The 20,735-nt window shown below is 37.5% G+C and overlaps 2 protein-coding genes across 2 annotated transcripts; both read left to right on the forward strand.

Annotated features, from left to right (window-relative positions):
- The first annotated feature begins 8,767 nt into the window (after positions 1-8,767).
- Positions 8,768-13,976, forward strand: LOC150085879 (uncharacterized). The gene is made up of 5 exons (XM_090374725.1): positions 8,768-8,782; positions 8,864-8,977; positions 9,822-9,911; positions 10,004-10,075; positions 10,242-13,976. The coding sequence occupies exons 1-5, from the start codon at positions 8,768-8,770 to the stop codon at positions 13,974-13,976; spliced, it is 4,026 nt and encodes a 1,341-aa protein (XP_090230851.1).
- An 879-nt stretch (positions 13,977-14,855) lies between these two features.
- Positions 14,856-19,587, forward strand: LOC150085880 (uncharacterized). Its single transcript, XM_090373554.1, has 2 exons — positions 14,856-15,314; positions 19,494-19,587. The coding sequence occupies exons 1-2, from the start codon at positions 15,004-15,006 to the stop codon at positions 19,495-19,497; spliced, it is 315 nt and encodes a 104-aa protein (XP_090229680.1). The 5' UTR covers positions 14,856-15,003; the 3' UTR covers positions 19,498-19,587.
- The last annotated feature ends 1,148 nt before the right edge of the window (positions 19,588-20,735 follow it).

The following is a 20,735-nucleotide window of genomic DNA, read 5'->3' on the forward strand; positions in this document are numbered from 1 at the left end:
GGCTTGCGGACCACAGAATATAGTATTAATATTTTTTGTTTCTTTCTACAATGATTGATATTATGATTAAATTTTAATTTTTATTGAATTGAGTTTTTAGTGTACGATATGAAATATAATACGCTCTATAAAATGTTGTCGAAATGAAACGCAGAAATATCGAATTGGAGGAATGGATGGACCAAACAAATGCCCAGTATGCGGACAAAATGCGTGTTAACTAATATGTACTGTATTTGCTGTCCATAACTCTCTTGAGGAAAAAATTTTGGACTTTTTTTCCAATCATCGCACCGTGCTGTAAATGCAGTTTCTGATCAGAGAAAGACCATGTCCAGACAAAACCTTATTTTACGGGGACAGTCTTGGGGCCAAGAAACGGTTTACAAGTGGTAAAAACGAAAATGTGGTCGTTATTCCACATGCCCTGCCACCATATGGACGAATACGTTATAATATTAACAAATTGTGAAAGTAAATAGCCTGGTGCCGCTAATTTAACGTCCAGTGCTTCCTGGAACAGTTGTTGGTCTATAGCGCCGTACCGTCATCTTATGCCATATTGTTGTGTGTTCACTGGCCAATTTTCTTGTTCTTTGATTAAAAAATTTCACTAACTTGAGAGGAAATCCTGCTCCCTCTGGCTGAGATTGGCCAATTACAGATTCGATTGAAGAAACCTTTAAGAATTCTTTCAGTCTAACAGGATTCGAATCAGACTTCTCCAGAGAGTGACAGAAAAGTCTGGATTTCTCTAAATGAAGCACCAATTAATGTTGGTACTCTCAATGATGCATAACCACATCCTCTATCGAAAGGTGTGTATAATGTGGATGCTCAGACGCTTTACATGAAAATAGAAGAGAGTGTACACAGATAACTGTTTACACTATCTTGTGCCTCTTTAGTAAGAGGGATGATTTTCTACATTGGATTACTATCAGAGATGGATGATGATGGCGCCACCATTAAGAACCAGAAAAAAACGCACACGGGCAGATGAAACATCAGAGCTCTTCACTTCTGTGGAAGGTTAGTGGCAAGCTTAGCTTTGGTAAGGTCTTACTCACTTACCATTTGGCTGCCAAGGATCATTACAAGATCTGATGCAGACAGTGAGGTTAAGCAGATTAATATTAAGTGAATATTAGGCATGCTGAGTGCGTTCTCTTGAGGATTATGAATGCTGTACAGGAGCATATTTCGTTTGTCGGAGTTTATATATTCTCCCTACAGACCGGCAGGCAATTTACATAAATACACTGTGGCTCTCATTATTACAATGGTTGCTTTGACACAAATAATAGCCTACAGCCAAAGATTTTCTTTCTCTCTGTTTCTCATATCTTTGGTCCCCTCAAGAAGCTCTGAATGGTTAGCCCTCTCATATCAGTGATGTTAAAGAAGGCAATAATAAGGTGGCTTAAAGATCAGCGGCGACAATTCTTGAAAGGAGAATCGGTTTGATTGTAGTGTTGGGACCAATGTCTGAATCGTTTTAATGTAAAGCAGCAGCATCTTTAGCCATTGTCGATCCACTGCAGGATGAAGGTCTGATCCGTGTTTCATTTGTACAACTCTTATAAATTCTTTCGATTATCAAAAAATATTAAACCTATTCTGAGAAACATAAACCCATTTAATAAAATTACAGGAATATAGAAAATGCAAGGTGGTTATAATTTTTCAGCCGTATTTAGGAAAACAAAATAAAACTGTAAAACAAAGAATCATAAAAAAACATTTTACACAATCACATACAATTTTAAACGAAGTTTATTTTTTATAAATGAAAAATATTAAGGCGTTACAGCGTACATATAAAAGGGGAGAAGTATTATTTTGAGTTATTGCGTTGTACTGGGTGAAAAGGGTATAACCAACAGGTGCTGCAACAAGACAAAGCTTTAATATTTCGTCTTTTTTATGAAATAAAGTCATAATATTATCATATCTTTTCAGCCATTTTCAGTGCAGTACAATTTAGTATTCCATACAAATATTCATTAATATTATTGAGAGATTTCAAGAAACAGTAAATATCTGTGATGGACCGCGAACTGGACGTCCTCGAGTTCCCCCAGAAATTGTCGCATAAATCTATCAACTAACAGGCTGCCTCCAGCACACGTATGGCTTCTGGAATGTTGATGTTCCTTGGAGTCGCGTTAACAAAGATAACCTTGTTTCTTTATCATTAAAGAATGATATTTGACTGGTTTTTAGCCATGTCTACAAACTTGATGCAATCGAGTGTGAACAATGATATTCGTCACTTGCTTAGAGTTGTAGATTAACGAGGTGGACCTATAGAACATCGTAGATAGATTTTATAAAAGCTCCATTTCAAAATTAATTTTTTAAAAAAGTTCCGTTCATTTTTTGTCTGACTATATAAAAAGTTTTTTTTCCTGTGAGACTTCGTTTTACAATTGTAATTTTTTTTTATATAGCTAAGGAGTTTATAACCACCTTGTGTGTGTAATGATTATACTTGTCTCTGTGGTTTGCATAATAAATGCAAAGATTTTTTTGAAAAAGTTAACTGATTCGTTTTGTCGGTGGCTTTCCATTCGTGTTTATATAGTTTGTTAACCACATAGATTATTAATATATGGTTAATGTCTCTGGGAAAAATGGAAAAAAATTGAAAATCAAGAGAACGTACTTTCGGTTTGCACTGAACAAGGGTTTACTTATGTTCCTTTACGAAACATGAAATAAGCTCCAATTGAATGATGAGTGACGATGGCAAAAAGAATTTCGTCAAAATCGGAATGAAACTTTGGGACTAAAATTAAAAAAAATTAAAAATTGCAGAAATCATAGAAAGGAGGGTGTTTTATTTTCTCTTTTGTATATATATTTCAACTGTATCTTTTTCCACGGCAGCGCGTGTAAGTAATGGGGGTAGGAATGCATGACTTCAATTTCAGAAATATAAATCTTATAAAAACTATTATAAACACCTTGGAACTACAAAATTTAGCTGTTCTATAACCCCTTTTCTTACAACAGGTTTCCTCAGCCTCTCCAAGGTCCACTTCTCTGCGACCTGACTGCGGTTCATAACAGAATTCTTCCAGAAAAGGAGGATTATTTTCTTTTACCCCCAGGATCTTCCTAAGTTCTCCAAATAGGCAGTGTTCTCCTGAATAGGGACACTATCATTATTAATTTTAAATAGGACATTTATTACACGTACATTTACACTATTTACATGAATAATACAAAGAATATGAAAAAAGAATGCAACACTTTCTTCTGAAATTTCCACGTAACCTTATTACAGCTGCATAATCCTGAATATTTCCATTTATCCTTCTACCTGTGATTTTAGTTATCACACTCTCAGTCCTCGGATGAATTAATCACAATATCATACAGACTCAATCTAACTGAAATTCAACAGTATTTCTCTACTCTGTCCTTTACGGAGAAATTTTACAAATCATCATACTTTATATTTATATATGATTGAATTTAAACCATCTCGTCATCTGCAATTGACACCTAGAAAAACAGTTCCCTTTCCTAATTACAATAATTTTTCTTATTTTTGTTCAGCAAATTAGCATTACTGTTAACCACTACAGTAAGTCAAAACCACATCTAATACCAATGCCTGCACCTCACAGGAACTCTCTTCGCTCTCTTTATACTCTTTTATCTCTCGCCTTCACTCTCAAGTAAAATTAACCCTAATTTCATCAGCTAAGTCAATCACCCCTTCTTTCCTTACTTCTAATGGTACAGCCGTATTCTGTAGACTTGTTTGAACCATTAGGAATGGTGACTTAATCAGCATTCCTACTTAGAGACTTACTTTTGTCCAGTCAAAAGGTTTAACTGATTCCGCCGAAAGCCTCTCTCTTTCTTCTCTCGGTCATTGCAGACAATCTTTCTTTCTTTCTTAGCTGAAACTCTAAGAGAACGTGTACTGTTCCAAGTAAAGTCTCTAGTTTCCGGAGTGTATTGGATTCGGCGTACTCACATAAGACTACCTTCATTTTTCTTTTCTACTAGACTTCTGCTGGTCTTCATGATACTTTCTCCTCCGAACATCGTCCCCTCGGCAAAAGATTTCTGGGCACTGTTCTGTGCCAGCTGAGCTTTTATGCAACTGGCGCGCATCATACTCATGCTTGTCATATTCTTATTCTTAAACTACTCTGCCTCTCCATTCATCTCTTCCATCTTGCGCCAAGTTTTCTTGGTGAACTTTTGCGTACAGCGCACACTCGTGGCTCATGCAATTTTTCAATAAAAATTTACTCCTTTTCTTCTTTCCATCATTCCATACTGCGCTACGTCTATCTTTGATTCCCGGTCCTCATATCACTTCTCTCTTCTTTTTTTTTCTATTCTACCTCTCGAAACTGTTCCTTTCCATAACTCTCCTCTGCCACATCTTAGTCAACAGAATATTCTTACAATTTATTATTTTTTTCTTTCCTTTCATTTGCTAGCTTTATTTTCTCACAATTTCACATTATCCTCTCTTTCCGGGACCCTTTTCCAATGGAAATAACGAGTGTCTCTATCTGCGCTACCTGCTGGGCGAACTCCTCAGCGGCACCATTCATCCGCCATTTCGTCTCGTTTTTATTATTTTCGAGTGCTGCCTTCCACTTCCTTGCTTTAAGCTCCTCACTTGTTACCACTTGGCCCAACGGTTATAATTCTCGTGTTTGCTCTCAAAGCGCTTATTTCCTTTCCTCTTTAATGTCGTCCCTATTGCCTGTTCTCTGCTGATGGCGTTCCCTCAGCATCCAGGAATAAACATTTTCTTCCATTTCTCGAAATAATAAGGGCTTCCTCTTAAAACAAGCCTAACCTTCTACCATTTCACATATCCTTCCTTCCTAAAACAATTAAAATTAAAATATATCAACTTATGAACATACATGAAGTTGATATGTTTACAGAACTTATGAGGAATAATGAGATTTCAGCAGGTTTACATTTGAGAGGTGGGACGCGTGTCTGCATCTCGTCAGTTTGGATCGGGTTCGATGCCCATCCCCTACCACTTTTTTGCCCTAAAATGTGTAAAGCATCCTTCCATGCTTGTGGTCGTATGTAAGAACTCGACTCTCAGTGACGGATTTTTATGGAATTCTATATTTTTTTCTATAAAATTCGAGTTTCCTAATTATATAGAGGGTATATACAAATAATATTATTGTCCGCCAAAAAAAGTAGGCGTAATAAACATATAATAGGTAAATGAGGCTTTAACAAAAAAGGAATAAAATTAAAAAAAAAATTGAAACTGGAGATACCCCGGTAAAGTTAAAGTTTGATATCAGAGTGAATTCTTAAACACTTTTTTCGTGAAATGTAAGTATGTTGCTGATGTTTGGTAATCACTAAATAAATGAAGGTCAGGCCAACACCAAGTTTTCAGTGTCTGATCTGTTAAGTCTCTCAAAGGTTTCGGGACTTAACAGTTTTTGGATAAGTAGGTTTTGAATCAATTCCAATTCCATGCCCCCATTCTCCCTATCTATAAGGTGAGTAGGATAAATGTGCCCAAAAATTTTAAAGGTTGAACTTCGAAACAATATAGTACTTCTATAAATAAAGATAAGTTAGCGTTTACTTGGTTTCTGGGCAAGTTTTAGGTTCAATTCTGATTATATAGCAGTCCTGTACCCCCACCATCAAACATTTTTATTTCTCTCTCCCTCTCTCTCTCTCTCTTTGATATATACAGGTAGTTCTCAACTTTACGAGTTAATTCGTTCCTAACTCGAAGCAAATTATAATACTAGAGAAATTATTTATGACTTACAAATGTTAAATAATGTTTGTTTATTCTTCATCGACTAAATGCACACTCGTTGATCCCTCATTATTGGCTCGGCACTCGTTGGTTTGTTGCACAAGGAGTCGTCTTCTTCAGAAATGTTTCAAGAGGCGTTTGTTTCCAAGATAATCTCTTTTCTTTATAAATTTAAATAACATGCATAAGCATTTTTTAGCGGAACGCACAAATTGCAACTAACACGATTTGCGCGGAGTAACAAGTTTACGAAGCTTAAAAAAAAGGAATCAAGAGAAGATTCTGAAAATGTATTTATGTTTTTTATACGATTGAAGATTTCAGTAAAGGGCAAACACATTTCACCATAATAACGCAAAAAAACCACACAATTCCAGTTATCGGTATTTTTGCAAATGCAATAACATCGAGTTTATTACCCGTTTATATTTGCTTGCAGTAACAGAAAAGCCCGGTAAACCGGAAAGTGCAAATTGTTTTATGGTCGTGACCTCCAGAAATGTGCTTTAGAAAAATGTCACAAAGGCATTTAAAATCAATTCTTATAAGGGAACATATGATAACGATGAAAGTGAAATGCTCATATTAATGTTCATATTTTCGATTTTGATACTTAATACTTTGGAAAAAAAAACTCGCAAAGCAAAAACTCGTGAAACGAAAACTGCCAGTATATCAAAGTATGTTTCGGATTAGAGTACATTTGGAGAGAAAAACTGGCTTGACACTAAATTTTCAGTTCAATACCACAGCTTCTTCTGTCCCCCACAGAAACTCTGTTGTCAATTTGGTTATAGGCGTCAGTAGGAGTGGGGGCACTTTGAACGAAACTGACCAGGGGGGGCGGTCTGTCAATCCTCCCTTCCCCCACCCCGCCAACCCTCCCCTCTCCGAGCTCGCGGTCTGCTTCCCCCCTCCCTCCCCTACCCCCGAAACACTTTGAGCCAATTTTGTCAGCGGGTGGTCCGTCGACCTACCCCTCACCACTAGGTGGCGCTGCCATCGAAACACTTTGAACAATTTCCAGCGGATGGTCTGGCGACCTTCCCCCTCCCCTACCCCCGAAACATTTTGAACCGATTTTGTCAGCGGGTGGTCTTCCACCCTCCCGCTCCCTACATACGCCGCCAGGTGGCGCTGCCATAGAAACCCTTTTAACCTAGCTGACCATGGGCAGTTTTCCACCCTCCCCCTTCTCACCCCCGCCGATAGGCGGCGGCACCGTCGCACACTGTTAAAACATGCATAGTGTCTTATGACGTCATAGTCCTTTGAGGTAATTCTTGGAATTCAAAGAGAGGGTTTTGTTCCCCCATGAATTTGAAAGTGTTTTTTTTTATTTTGCTGCTGGATGGTATATTTTTAAAAGAATTTTAAATGAGAAGACTATTTTAAACGTTATTTTTAGGCAATAAATTAAAGTATTCATGAACAAATCAGTGGTATTATTTCAACATAATTAAAGTAGTTTAACCTATGGTATTTTTTAAAGTATTCATGAGCAAATCAATGGTATTTTTTAAGTATTCATGAGCAAATCAGTGGTATTTTTTAAGTATTCATGAGCAAATCAATGGTTTTTTTTAAGTATTCATGAGCAAATCAATGGTTTTTTTTAAGTATTCATGAGCAAATAAAAGGTATTATTTGAATATAATTAAAGTATTCATGAACAATATTTTTAACCAATGGTATTTTTAAGTACTCATAACCAACATGTTATTTTTAGGCAATAAATTAAAGTATTCATGAACAAATCAATATGAACAATATTTTTAACCTGTTCCCCAAACACGGTGTAACAAGTCTTAAAACGTCATAATCCTTTGGTGTAATCCCAAGAGAGGATTTTGTTCCCCCATGCATTTGAAGGTGATTTTTTAAATTTTGCTACTGGATGGCAACAGATGTATATTTTAAATATGAAGACTATTTTAAACAACATGTTAATTTTAAATTGTTGTTTTTATTTTAAACTATTCATGAACAATCAAAGGTATTATATGAACATAAAGTATTATTCATGACCAATATTTTAAACATGTTATTTTTAGGCAATAAATTAAAGTATTCATGAACAAATCAATGGTATTATTTGAACATAAAGTATTCATGACCAATATTTTAACCTGTTCCCCAAACACGGCGTAACAAGCCTTATTGACGTCATAATCCTTTGGGGTAATTCTTGGAATTCAAAGAGAAAGGTTTTCTTCCCCATACAGTGTATTACCAGTCTTATGACGTCATAGTCCTTTGGGGGACAACACAATTCCTAATTAAATAGTTTATTTTTTACTTTATTTTAATTTGTTTTGTAGCCAATAAAAAATAATTGCACGTTGATATGAGTGCAATAATAAATATTGTGATCGTATAAATAAGGGACCGTTTCAAACTGAGTGGACAACCATTTTTTCTAAATTAATTACAGATGCATTGGTATATTTTGACAAAATGTGTTTCTTTTCTTCCCCTTTCACAAAAATTATACTACACTTTGTAGTGACCATATCCAACCACATCCTTAAATCTTTATGTTGAATGAAACCCGAATTCAATGGTAATTTATGGCAATTTTAAAAAATCCAAATATTTTGTCTCTTAATTGCGTTTGGTAATTTCCACCCACATGGTGGGTACATTTCATTGCTAAATAAATTTTCACGGTCAAAAAACGCAACATCCTTTATAAAATAATTTCCATGAGAATTTAGAAACATTTGAATATCAATCCCCAGCTGATTTTTGAGTCATTTCCTGGAACTGCCTGTGGGCAGTTGATGTTGACCACCGCTGATATATCACGTGACCGTGATAGTTGTTGATGATTGACCAGCACTGTTACACCACCTGATGGTCATTGTAGTTGATGATTGGTAGGTCTATAACCTATATAAACACCTTTGGGGGCCTGAATGTGCACATTTCGTTTTTGCCTACTTTCATGCTTGTGCTTATTTGGTGGATATTGGAATTATGGAATCCAGCACTGTAAGTATTATTTCTAAAGTCTGAATTTGTGTGTTATTTCAGCATTTGGTTTGTACTTTAATCAAAAATTTATTTTTATAGATTTTTGAAGATGTAAGTCTAGAAGTAGAACAACAGTTAATTAATGCCGTTAGTGAATATGATCCTATTGATAACAATGAAATTGTTACTGCGAACGAGGATCCCAAACACGTGGTAAGTATATTTTGCTTTTATGGCTGTTGAAAGATATAATTTTAATGTATGTTTTCTTGCTTAGTTGAAACCGTGTGAACGCATTGTTTTTTGGTTATTCGTTCCAAGAATTATAACTAATCTCTAAATTGTATTAACACGTGTCTGTGTCTCGATAATATAGAAGCGTTTGGTTACAAGACTGAACGCATTTACATTTCTGTTAGTGACCATCTCTAGTTTATTGTGTGCAGTAATATTTATTGAAATTCTGTGGGTTATCAGTTCAATTTTTTTTTTTTTTTTTTTTTTACAAATACCTGTGAACAATTAGCTACATAGATTTATTTTAAACACCTAAGCATTGCTAAAGGGTGATTTTTATAACGGAAATTGTATTTCCGGATCGATCTTATTGTTTGAAATTTTTAAACTTTAATCATGCAATTTGCTTTTTTTTACAAATACCTGTGAACAATTAGCTACATAGATTTATTTTACTACCTAAGCATTGCTGAAGGGTGATTTTTATAATGTAAATTATATTTTAGAACACTTGGGGGGGAGGCTGAGTTTATATTTCCGGATCGATCTTATTGTTTGAACAGGCAATTTGCTTTTTTACAAACATCTCTGAACAATTAGTATTAAGCTAAGTGTAAATTAATTCGACTAATTTTAGTTTATTCCTACTATTTTCTCTTAAACCCCCAATTAAATGATCGTTATTGTTTTTTAAGAAAGCTGGATTATTGGTAATACTTTATACTTTCAACCAATAAATTTCACAATTTCTTGTAAGTTAAGAATAATTTGAATTTAATTTTTTAAAAATATAACCTTTTGCTGAATATCTTTTTAATAGGGTTTAGAAGACATCACCACAGATGTTGAAAAGGAGTTGATATTGGCGGTTGATTCCCCCAATTTTAATCTTGGTTTTTCTCTGGACCAGGTGTGTTTTTTTTTTTTTTTTTTTTTGCTTAAATTTTTTACAACAATTCTTTTGTGATTTCGACTGTTATTTAATACAGCTCTGTTTTTTAGGATAATGATATGGAGACTCTCAACCAACCAGGAGGTGATATAATCCCTGAGGTGACCATTTCTCTGGATCAGGTGTGTATTTACATTTCTTTTGTAATTTTTCCAAATATTTTTTGCTTAATTTTTTTAAAATAATTCTTTTGTGATTTAGTTTGTTATTTAATACTGTTTTTTTTTTTGTTTAATTTTTTACAATAATTATTTTGTTATTTAATACTGTTTTTTTTTTAATTTTTAGGGTAATGAGAATCAAACAGGCAGGGGTTTGCAGGAAGATGATAATGCTAGTGAAGGGACCCACAACGGTGAGGGTGTTACTATTTCTCCCCCTTTTAATAGATTTTATGATATTTGTGCTGGCGTAGAAAAAATTTCTCACAAATATAAAACAAAATTCATAACATATACAACAAAATATAAAGACCTTGACCAGTTGCCCGAAGGGACATTTTTTTCAGTTTTCAGAGAGGTTCTTGAGGAGGTTATTAGGCTTCTCAGCCAGGAAGGAACCTTTTCCCATGTTAGACTGTGTGTGAGGGCCAGTACACTTGACACCAATATAAATTTACCTTTCATGTTAATTGGTGACCTCACACTTGACCGCATTTTTGATGCTTTTTTTGCTGTGGAGCAGTCAAAACGTGAGTTTCTCCTGGCTGAGGATTTGCAAATTGATATAATTTTAATTAATATTGCTAATCGTGGAGGAGGTCGTAACAACATTAAAACAAGGGCAATACTCAATTTGGAAGCATTTTTGTCATCGAAAAAATCAGTAATCCATATAAAAAACGCGGATAATCTTTGTATGGCCCGAGCGATCGTGGTGGGTATTTCTGGTTTTGAGGATGACAAGCAAATGTACAGACAGGTGCGGGAAGATGTGAAAAGGGTTCAGAAAATTCGAGCTGCCAAGCTCCACAAGATTGCAGGAGTGCCTCTGATCAAATGTGGATTGCAGGAGCTGGATTTATTTCAGAAACATCTGGCCCCCGAATATCAGATTATAGTGTTTTCTGCCGAAGACGGCTTTAACACTATTTACAGGGGTTCAGAGGCCAAGAAGCAAATCTGTCTCCTGTATCACAGTAGTCATTATGATTTGGTGCGATCCCCTAAAGCGTTATTCGGCAGTTCATACTACTGTCCAGATTGTTTGAAAACGTTTAAAACAGCTGAGAGGTTAACCACACACATATGTCCCAAGGTCTGTACACGCTGTAGGGCAAAAGCCTATCATAGTGGAGAGCGCTCTCTCTTGTGTGAGTCTTGTAATAGATATTTTCATGGCCGCGAATGTTTGGAAACACATAGGACAAACAATATATGTTCTCAGTTCCGTCGCTGCAGCAAATGTATGCTCACCTTTTCATCAAACAAAGAGCACGTTTGCATATCACAGGATTATTGTCACTACTGTAAGGTTGAACATGAACCCGAACACTGTTTTGTCCTCAAACCAGAACCACCAAAGGACAAAATCTCAGTTATATACTTTGACACAGAGACTATTCTAAAGCAGGGTCAACACGTGGCTGTTCTTTGTGTGGCTGTGTTTGGGAGTCAGGAACATGTCTTCTGGGGAGAAGACTGTGTCAGACAATTTATGAATGAATTGTTTGCTGTCAAGGAAACGGTTAAGCGTGCACGTGATGGTAGGAATATTCGCACCATCGGACCAAAATATACTAATGTCAGGGTTCTAGCCCACAACTTTAAGGGGTTCGATGGCTATTTCGTCCTTGAGTATCTTTACGGCCAGGCTTATGAACCCCGAGTGGTGTACGATGGTTCCAAAATCCTTGGTATTTACCATGACCAGTTGAATATTGTCTTTCTCGACAGTTTTTCTTATTTGGCATTCCCACTTCGCAAATTACCTGCCATGTTTGAACTTCCAGAGGTCAGAAAGGGTTTCTTCCCCTACATATTTCACACCGAACAGACCGGTGATTACCAAGGCCCATTACCTGCTAAGCAGTATTTTCAACCTGAATATATGGGGAAAGAGACCCTAGCTGAGTTTGAAACATGGTACGAACAGCGGAGACACGAGCCCTACAATCTGAAATCTGAACTGCTTCGCTACTGCCAAGATGACCTAAGGGTCCTGAAAGGTGCCTGTGATAAGTTCCGCTCTCTTTTTTTAGAAATTACAGGTGTTGACCCTTTCCACCAGGACATTACCATTGCAGGTGTTTGCAATAGGGTATTCCTTCAGAAATTTCTTCCTCATAACACGATGGCCATCTTGCCACCTGCAGGTTACAAGGGAAAAAACATACAGAGTCGTAAAGCTTTAATATGGCTCACTTATTTAGAAAAAAAGCACAATGTTACAATTCAGCACGCACGCAGAGTAGGTGGAGAAGTTAAAATTGGCCCATACTTTGTGGATGGTTTGTATAAACAAACAGTGTATGAATTTAACGGATGCTATTATCACGGGTGTCCAAAATGTTATAAGCCCTACACACAACAGTCACACCAAAATATTACAATGGGTGCTCTCTATGAAGCAACATTAGACAGAGAGGCATATTTAGAGTCACAAGGTTTTCAGGTGGTCTCCATATGGGAGTGTCAGTTTGACGAATTGGTTAACACTGATATAACGCTAAAACAACATGCAGATGAGACCATTCATTTCGAAGGTTTGACACCTAGGAGTGCCTTAAAAGGAGGAAGAACAGACTGTTATAAACTTTATCACAAGGTCAAAGAGGGTGAAGAAATCCACTATCTTGATTTCTGCTCCCTTTATCCATGGGTGTGCAAATATGGTGTTTTTCCTCGTGGGCACCCTAAAGTAATACTTGAAAACTTTGATTACACACCAGGGGCATACTTTGGCATTTGCCATGCCCGTGTTGTTGCTCCTGATCAGCTTCTGTTACCTGTTTTGCCCATCAATAGCAATGGTAAGCTTGTTTTCCCACTATGTGGTCAGTGTGCTAATGAATGTTTACCCCAGTGCTCTCATTCAGATCGATCATTCACAGGAACATGGTGTACAGTTGAACTTGACCTTGCAGTATCCCACGGTTACAAAGTGCTACAATTTTATGAAGTATGGCATTTTTCTGAAAAATTCGAAAATTTATTCGGGCCGTACATGGACACTTTCCTCAAGGTGAAACAAGAAGCTTCAGGCTGGCCCGAGGGTAAGAATCGGGATGAATATATTCAGGAATTTAAAAACAGAGAAGGTGTCACTTTAGATGTAGACCAAATTAAGAAAAATCCAGCAAAGCGTTCACTTGCTAAAATTTGCCTTAATTCTCTGTGGGGAAGACTTGGTATGAGGACACAGCGTGTGAATACACAGGTTGTTTCCTCTTATGAGAACCTTGTTGAACTCTTTCTGGACAACACAAAGATTATTCATGATGCCAGACTTGTTACAGAAGAAAAAATGTTGGTTGCATCTGCTCCTGTTGCTGGAAAAGAACCGGCATACAGGAAAGGTAATGCTGTTATTGCTTCGTTTGTTGCTGCCTATGGTAGGATAAAGCTTTATGAGGCTCTAGACTCTCTCCGTGAACGTGTCTTGTACTCAGACACCGACAGTGTCATATTCACACAAAAACCGGGTGAATATGCTCCACCAATTGGTCATTCTTTAGGAGAGCTCACTAACGAACTTGACAGTGGTGATTACATTGTCGAGTTTGTCACTACAGGCCCTAAATCATATTCCTACAGAACCCACAAGAATAAGATGGTAACAAAATGCAAGGGGATCACGCTGAACACCTATGCTAACAAGTTGATTAACATAGAATCCATGTATTCAGCGGCTATGGGAGAACCAACAGATATTTCTGTGCCTGTCCCCTTTGCTGTTCATCGCGACAAGTGGAATTGCCATCTCTTGGAAACTTCCATAACCAAGAAATTTAGGTACACATTTACAAAACGTGTGGTGGGGGAAGACACTCGAACCTACCCTTATGGTTATTTCCGTGTGTAAAGATTTCTCACCTACAACGGTATCCACACACACACACATATATATATATATATATATATATATATCCTCCCACTCACAACAACCAGTTTTAAAATGTTTGTACATCAGTTTACATCTATTGTCTCTGGGGGCACCCAGTCAGGGAAAACAACATTTGTATTATCCCTCATTCGTAATAGAAACCTATTAATAACCCCACCACCCAAAAGAATCGTGTACTGCTATTCAGAGTACCAGCAAAAATTCAGCAGTTTCCTAGAAGTAGAGTTTGTAAACGGGTTAAAACCACCACAGTTTGACCCAAGTATTGAAAATTTGCTAATTATCGATGATTTAATTCATCAGGCTAAAGACAATACCGAAGTAGCCGAAATTTTTATAAAAGGGTCACATCACAGGAGTCTAAGTGTGATTCTGCTAACACAAAATTTATTTTGTCAGGGTACACAGTTTAGAACTATCAGTCTTAACGCACACTATTTGATAGTTTTCAAAAACCCACGTGACTCTCGGCAATTTTCTCATCTTGCCACACAAGTTTTTCCTGGACGGTCGGGTGTGCTGATTGACATTTATAAAGAAGCAACAAGTCGAGCACATTCTTATTTGCTCCTAGATTTTAAACAGGACACACCTGAGGTGCTCCGTCTGCGAAGTAATATTTTGCCAGAAGAGGCCCCCAACGTTGTTTATGTACCCATATGGCTTCTAGACTCCGAAAGCACAAAAACCTCATCAAGTTTATTTCTGAAGCCACTCCAAAACAAGCCACAGCTGTCTTAAAACACACTACGCCAGCACAAATCACATCTCTTTGTGAAATTTGTAAAAATCTCCTTTGTGGCAATATCCCTCTAAGTCGCAAACAGCATTCACAGCTCTCCAAGAAAAAGAAAATCTTGAGATTATTAGGAAATAAACAGGTGCCCTTCATACAAAGGCGAAAACTTATTCACCAGCACGGTGGTGCTTTGTTTCCCCTACTTGGTAGCATAATAGTACCATTGCTCACATCCCTCATAAGGAAATGAATCAGCTGTATAAAAAATTCACACTGCTAAACACCCCAGAGCAGAAAGAAATTGAAAGTTTGGATGACAAAATGTCATCTGTTCTTCAAAGGAAAGATTTGGATGTTGAAAGTAAAGTTAGAGAATATTTAACCACTTTACAGACTTATTTAGGTCTAAAAAGACAGCTTGCACCATCAGTACACACGGAAGAAATGCCACCACCCCCACCTGTTGAAGATGTTCCTGTGAAGAAAAGAAAAAAATCATCTTTTTTCCTACCCTCCCCAAGGCGGTTGAGGGCAAGAAAGCTGAAATGGGTTCGAATGTAAGTAAAAACCATCTTTTTTTTTTATTTAAAATTATTTTTATTTAGAAACAAATGTTCTGTTATGTCAACAGTTACAATAACATCATTCATCCACAAATCGGGAGAATAACACACATTAACAATCTGGTGCATGGTTAAGCCACGACACCTGTGTGTAAGGAAATAAATACAGTGTAAACCACAGGCTATAGACAACTTGTGTTGGATAACAGTAGCATTATACGTCCATTTTTTACATTGTTTAGTTAAAAATTTCACAAAGTCCTTTTTTGGTTTGCGACCATAGCTGTCAAAGTATTCGCCACATTGTTCTTGTAGAAATAAGGCAACCCAGTGCTGCCCAGGTAGATGTGAGGGATCTGTATTGACTACAAGGAGACACGGTTTTGGTAGCATCCGTGTAGGTAGTTCATCACGTGCACACACTCCCAATGGAAATTTCCGTGTGTAGACATCCATCTGTAAAATCTGTTCAATCTGTTCAGTGTTCATAATCCAGAAGTACCGAGCGATCCCTGGTGATCGAAAGGATGTTTTCAAACTCTGCGAACAACACCACTGTAACGTTCTCAGGTAGGTGAGCAGAAAATTTCAGCTCGATACGTACACTTCCTCGTCTATGAGTATTGATGTGTTCGCCTACGGCATTATGGTCAGGAGAGAGGTCAAATCCATACAACACATTACCTTCTAGGTATTCTTTATATGAAATATCATTACCCACATCACGTGTCCACTTGTTCAGTGATGTGAAAAGAGAGAGGTATGATCTGGTGTAATGACCCTCTTTATAATTAGGTGTCAGAGGTTGACTTGGGTGCTGAATACCATCAGCTGACACTACCAGATAACATAAATTGAAGTGGGCAAAATTGAATGGATTGCGACTGTACGAACCATTGAATGCTTCACTTGCAACTAGACCTATAACTAATCGAGAAGGAATGTCGCCCAGATAGATGTTGTCTCTTGTAGAATCACTCATACCTTTAGGAATCGAGTAATAGCTGACTTGCACCCTGTTTATGGGGTAGTGAATAGGATTTTTTTCAAGCACAGTCAAGTGGGCTAACAGAACTTTAGGATTTAATCTCACTTTGTGCACGAAGAGGGTTGCTTCCTGAATATGAACTCTGCATTTCATGTCTGTGGTGACGGCCAATAAACAGAATTCTGGGTTACTTCGCACTAGACGAATACGTAGTGACACATTATTAACGATATATCTTGCCTGGTGACACAAATCCAGATGTAGGCGCCCTAGAAGTTCCACACTCCTTGATTTTGCAATTGAATCCTGTCGTTTACACATCCCGCATTCTGTCTTGGTGAACATTTCACTGACATCCGCAACGTCATCTTTCACATACAGTTCTGTTGTTAATTGGGTACATTTGGCACCGCGATCGTAATTCAGAAGTTTTTCTAAATATGCCCTGTAGGGATAAGTATCTGCTGATGCATTGATTAATTTATCTTGTAAAAACAGATCGACCTGACTGAAAAGGGAATGAAAAAAATTGTTCACCACACTCACAGATGTGGCATCTATCTCTTTCCCGTCACTATGTGTAACACGAACTTTCAGACGTAAAAATGTTTTTCCAAAATCTAAATATTCTTCTGAAGTACCGGGAATAAAAAATTCGATGGGGCCTCCACTATCCACACTGCCTAGTGGTTGAAAAGTCACATAAGATGAACGTTCGATAGATAGGTTAATAGCCGGTTTTTGAAATAGGTCTAGTTCTGACATCATAAGCTCCATGTTTAAAAAATATCTCTGCGCTTCCTCTTCTTCCCTCTTCCTTTCTGGTTCAGAACCTTGTCTGAAATGGACTGACCGACTTCCGATGCTCTGTTTATAAAGGATCGTTTGAGGGGCACCCCCTCCAAAACATCACCAATCACGTTTTGACCTGCTCTTAAAACATGCTTACCCACAAAACGGGCAGCGGGTTTCAAAAGTGGGGTTAGAAAAGAGAATGCTGAACGAAAAATGCTACCAAGTCCGTACCCACGCTGCAAAGGTTGTCCGGCAAATGCATTACCGCCTCCCGCTTGTACCTTGTAGTAATCAATGTATTCACTCATCTTTACGAAAATGCAGCTTCACTAAAGTCTTCCCACTTCTGAACTCTAGAAACTGTCCGCTGTCTGTACAAATACTGATGGACACGGTGTGAAACCTGTGTCTCAAAAGGGGGTAATAGTCTGGGTTTTCGTATGTAAATGTGTTCTGTTCAATACAGGGAACAACACGTAACAGTGGAGCACACGTATCACCTACAATCTGGTCCTGAATCAGGTTGGAATAAACAAAATACGCTGAGACACCCCGTTTTATATCTGCAGGGTACTTCCCGCTGACAGCTCCACTCAATTTAGTACCAATCTGGTGAAAACCAAGCATAAGACCTAAACCTGGGGAATCTTGTGGAAACACTAATGAAAAGTTTTCTGGTATATGTAAAGTCAGGGTATCGTCTGAATTAACATTTCCACTTAAACTCGGGCAAATGCTCAACATTGCATCAAGAATACTAGAGATTGATTTATAGTTTCCATGGGGAAGCACACACATCTGGTAACTGCCACCAGTAACAAGAGTAAAAACAACATCTCTTGCACTTGGGGCAAAAGAAATTTGACCTTTGATAGGTAATACACTCTCACCAACAGATGTATCTGTAAATACACGGCAGCCTTTCCCCCGTACACCTGCTTTTTGAAGTCCAAATAATTTTACTAGTTTCTCGGGCAATTGTATTTTACCTTTTCCATGCACATTCACTGAAAATTGATATTTTGCAACAGTCTTTGTGTGTACTGTAAATGAAATAATGGGATGAACACTGTTCAACTCATCTAAAAGATGTTGATAATCTTTATACTTTAAAGAAAGCACATGTAAAATTTGTTCAGAGTCATAATCGTCGCGAAGTACATGAAATTCATCGTATCCTTTTGTGATATTGTTCCACACTCCTGGTAGGTGGATTTCAGAAAGTGCCACCACCCACTTCCCACTCAGATTAATTTCCCGGGGTAATTGAACTTTGAAACGTGATTGGGTGTTATCGGGATACATGTCCATACTTGCATTACTTGGTAGGGTTAGGTAAAACATCTTTGCTTCGTACCCAAGAATTGTAGGATGCAGGGTATCCAAGCCACTTCACAAGTAACTGTCTCTGGCCACGCACTGTACGCTTCCCAAGTACTTTTTCAATCAGATACACGTTTTCAGGTACCTCGTTATCAAAACGGACTCTCTGTAGCTGATGTTCATAAAATGTCCCTTCTATCACCTCACCATCTCTCCCTTTAACCTTATATACTACAGGGTGCCTTTTGATTACCTGAGCTATGAAAAACACCTCCTCAGACCAATTCCCTCTGAACGCTTTTCGAAAATTATGGCTATCATCACTAAGAACAACATGGTCACCGATTTTAAACTTGGGTTCCGAAACTTTTGGATGGGGTCTATATAATTTAGCATAAACTGTTTCTTCATTATGCATGGTGACATCTGCAGGGGCCATACCAATAGATCTGTGTACAGTTTCATTATAAGTTTTCACTAATTTTTGCAGCACATGAATATATTTATCATTTTTTGAATATGTAACCCATTTATAAATTTTTTCTTTTAATGTTCGAATAAATCTTTCTGCCATAGAAGCTTTCTTTTCACTTCTAGTGGTGTAAAAGTGGATATTTTTAGATTTGAATAATACACGCACTTGTTTATTAGTAAATTCCTTTCCTTGGTCACTATTAATATTAAATGGTACTTCTTCTTTAAAAATAGATTTGAAAGCTTTAACTACTTCTTGTGAATGTTTAGATTTTAATGGTCTTACCCAGCCATATCGTGAAAAGCAATCAATACACACGAGAAGAAAATGAACACCATTATTTGCTTTAGCAAGATTTGACATGCTGGCTAAATCACATTGAAATGTATGGTGAAGACCAGGAACTTTCATCTGGTTACGAAGAAAATTTCTTCGTTGCTGTCTGTGTCTCACATATGTGGGCTGTCCCGATAACCATTCTTTCACAGTATGTTTGGGTAATTTTGTATGTTTTTGTAAAGCATTAACACTAGCAAAGCTCCCCACCACAGTGGGATTATAATAATCTTCTAACATGTTCTCTTTATTGCAGGTAAAACAACACTAACCCTGGAACAGAAGATACTTACCTTTATAGTACTTTTCATACTTTTTGTAATGGGAGAATTGTGGACTGTCCTTGAAAAGAGAGCTGTGTCAAGATTTTATCAGAATAATGATTCCTTTGTAAATAATTTTGTTAACAGTGTTCAATAAATGACATCGTTTATTATAATTCTGTGTCTTCCTTAAAAGTTATTTAAAATCACTTTCAACTGGTAAAATACTACCATTGATTTGTTAATGAATACTTTAATTATGTTCAAATAATACCTTTGATTTGCTCATGAATACTTTAAAAAATACCATTGATTTGTACATGAATACTTAAAATAATACCATTGATTTGTTCATGAATACTTTAATTTATTGCCTAAAAATAACGTTTAAAATAGTCTTCTCATTTAAAATTCTTTTAAAAATATACCATCCAGCAGCAAAATAAAAAAAAACACTTTCAAATTCATGGGGGAACAAAACCCTCTCTTTGAATTCCAAGAATTACCTCAAAGGACTATGACGTCATAAGACACTATGCATGTTTTAACAGTGTGCGACGGTGCCGCCGCCTAGCGGCGGGGGTGAGAAGGGGGAGGGTGGAAAACTGCCCATGGTCAGCTAGGTTAAATGGGTTTCTATGGCAGCCCCACCTGGCGGCGTATGTAGGGAGCGGGAGGGTGGAAGACCACCCGCTGACAAAATCGGTTCAAAATGTTTCGGGGGTAGGGGAGGGGGAAGGTCGCCAGACCATCCGCTGGAAATTGTTCAAAGTGTTTCGATGGCAGCGCCACCTAGTGGTGAGGGGTAGGTCGACGGACCACCCGCTGACAAAATTGGCTCAAAGTGTTTCGGGGGTAGGGGAGGGAGGGGGGAAGCAGACCGCGAGCTCGGAGAGGGGAGGGTTGGCGGGGTGGGGGAAGGGAGGATTGACAGACCGCCCCCCCTGGTCAGTTTCGTTCAAAGTGCCCCCACTCCTACTGGCGTCAATATCTTCGATCCATTTCAAAATTGCAGGACTTGAAAAATGTTGATTATTCTGAAGGAACTTTGTATCAACTTTGATATCGATAGTTTAACCCACATTGCCATCTACGAAAATTTCACTTAACAGTTATCCACGACGTTACCATAACTTAGCGAAGTTTTCATACATTCACTTGAGTGAATTAAAGAAGTTTTTATAATGAAACGTGCCTGAAATGCAAAGCAGTGCGTACGTTGTCTAATTTGTTTT

Source organism: Mastigoproctus giganteus, chromosome 5 (assembly GCF_048544385.1).
Source record: "Mastigoproctus giganteus isolate SK-2022 chromosome 5, ASM4854438v1, whole genome shotgun sequence".
Taxonomy (NCBI): domain Eukaryota; kingdom Metazoa; phylum Arthropoda; class Arachnida; order Uropygi; family Thelyphonidae; genus Mastigoproctus; species Mastigoproctus giganteus.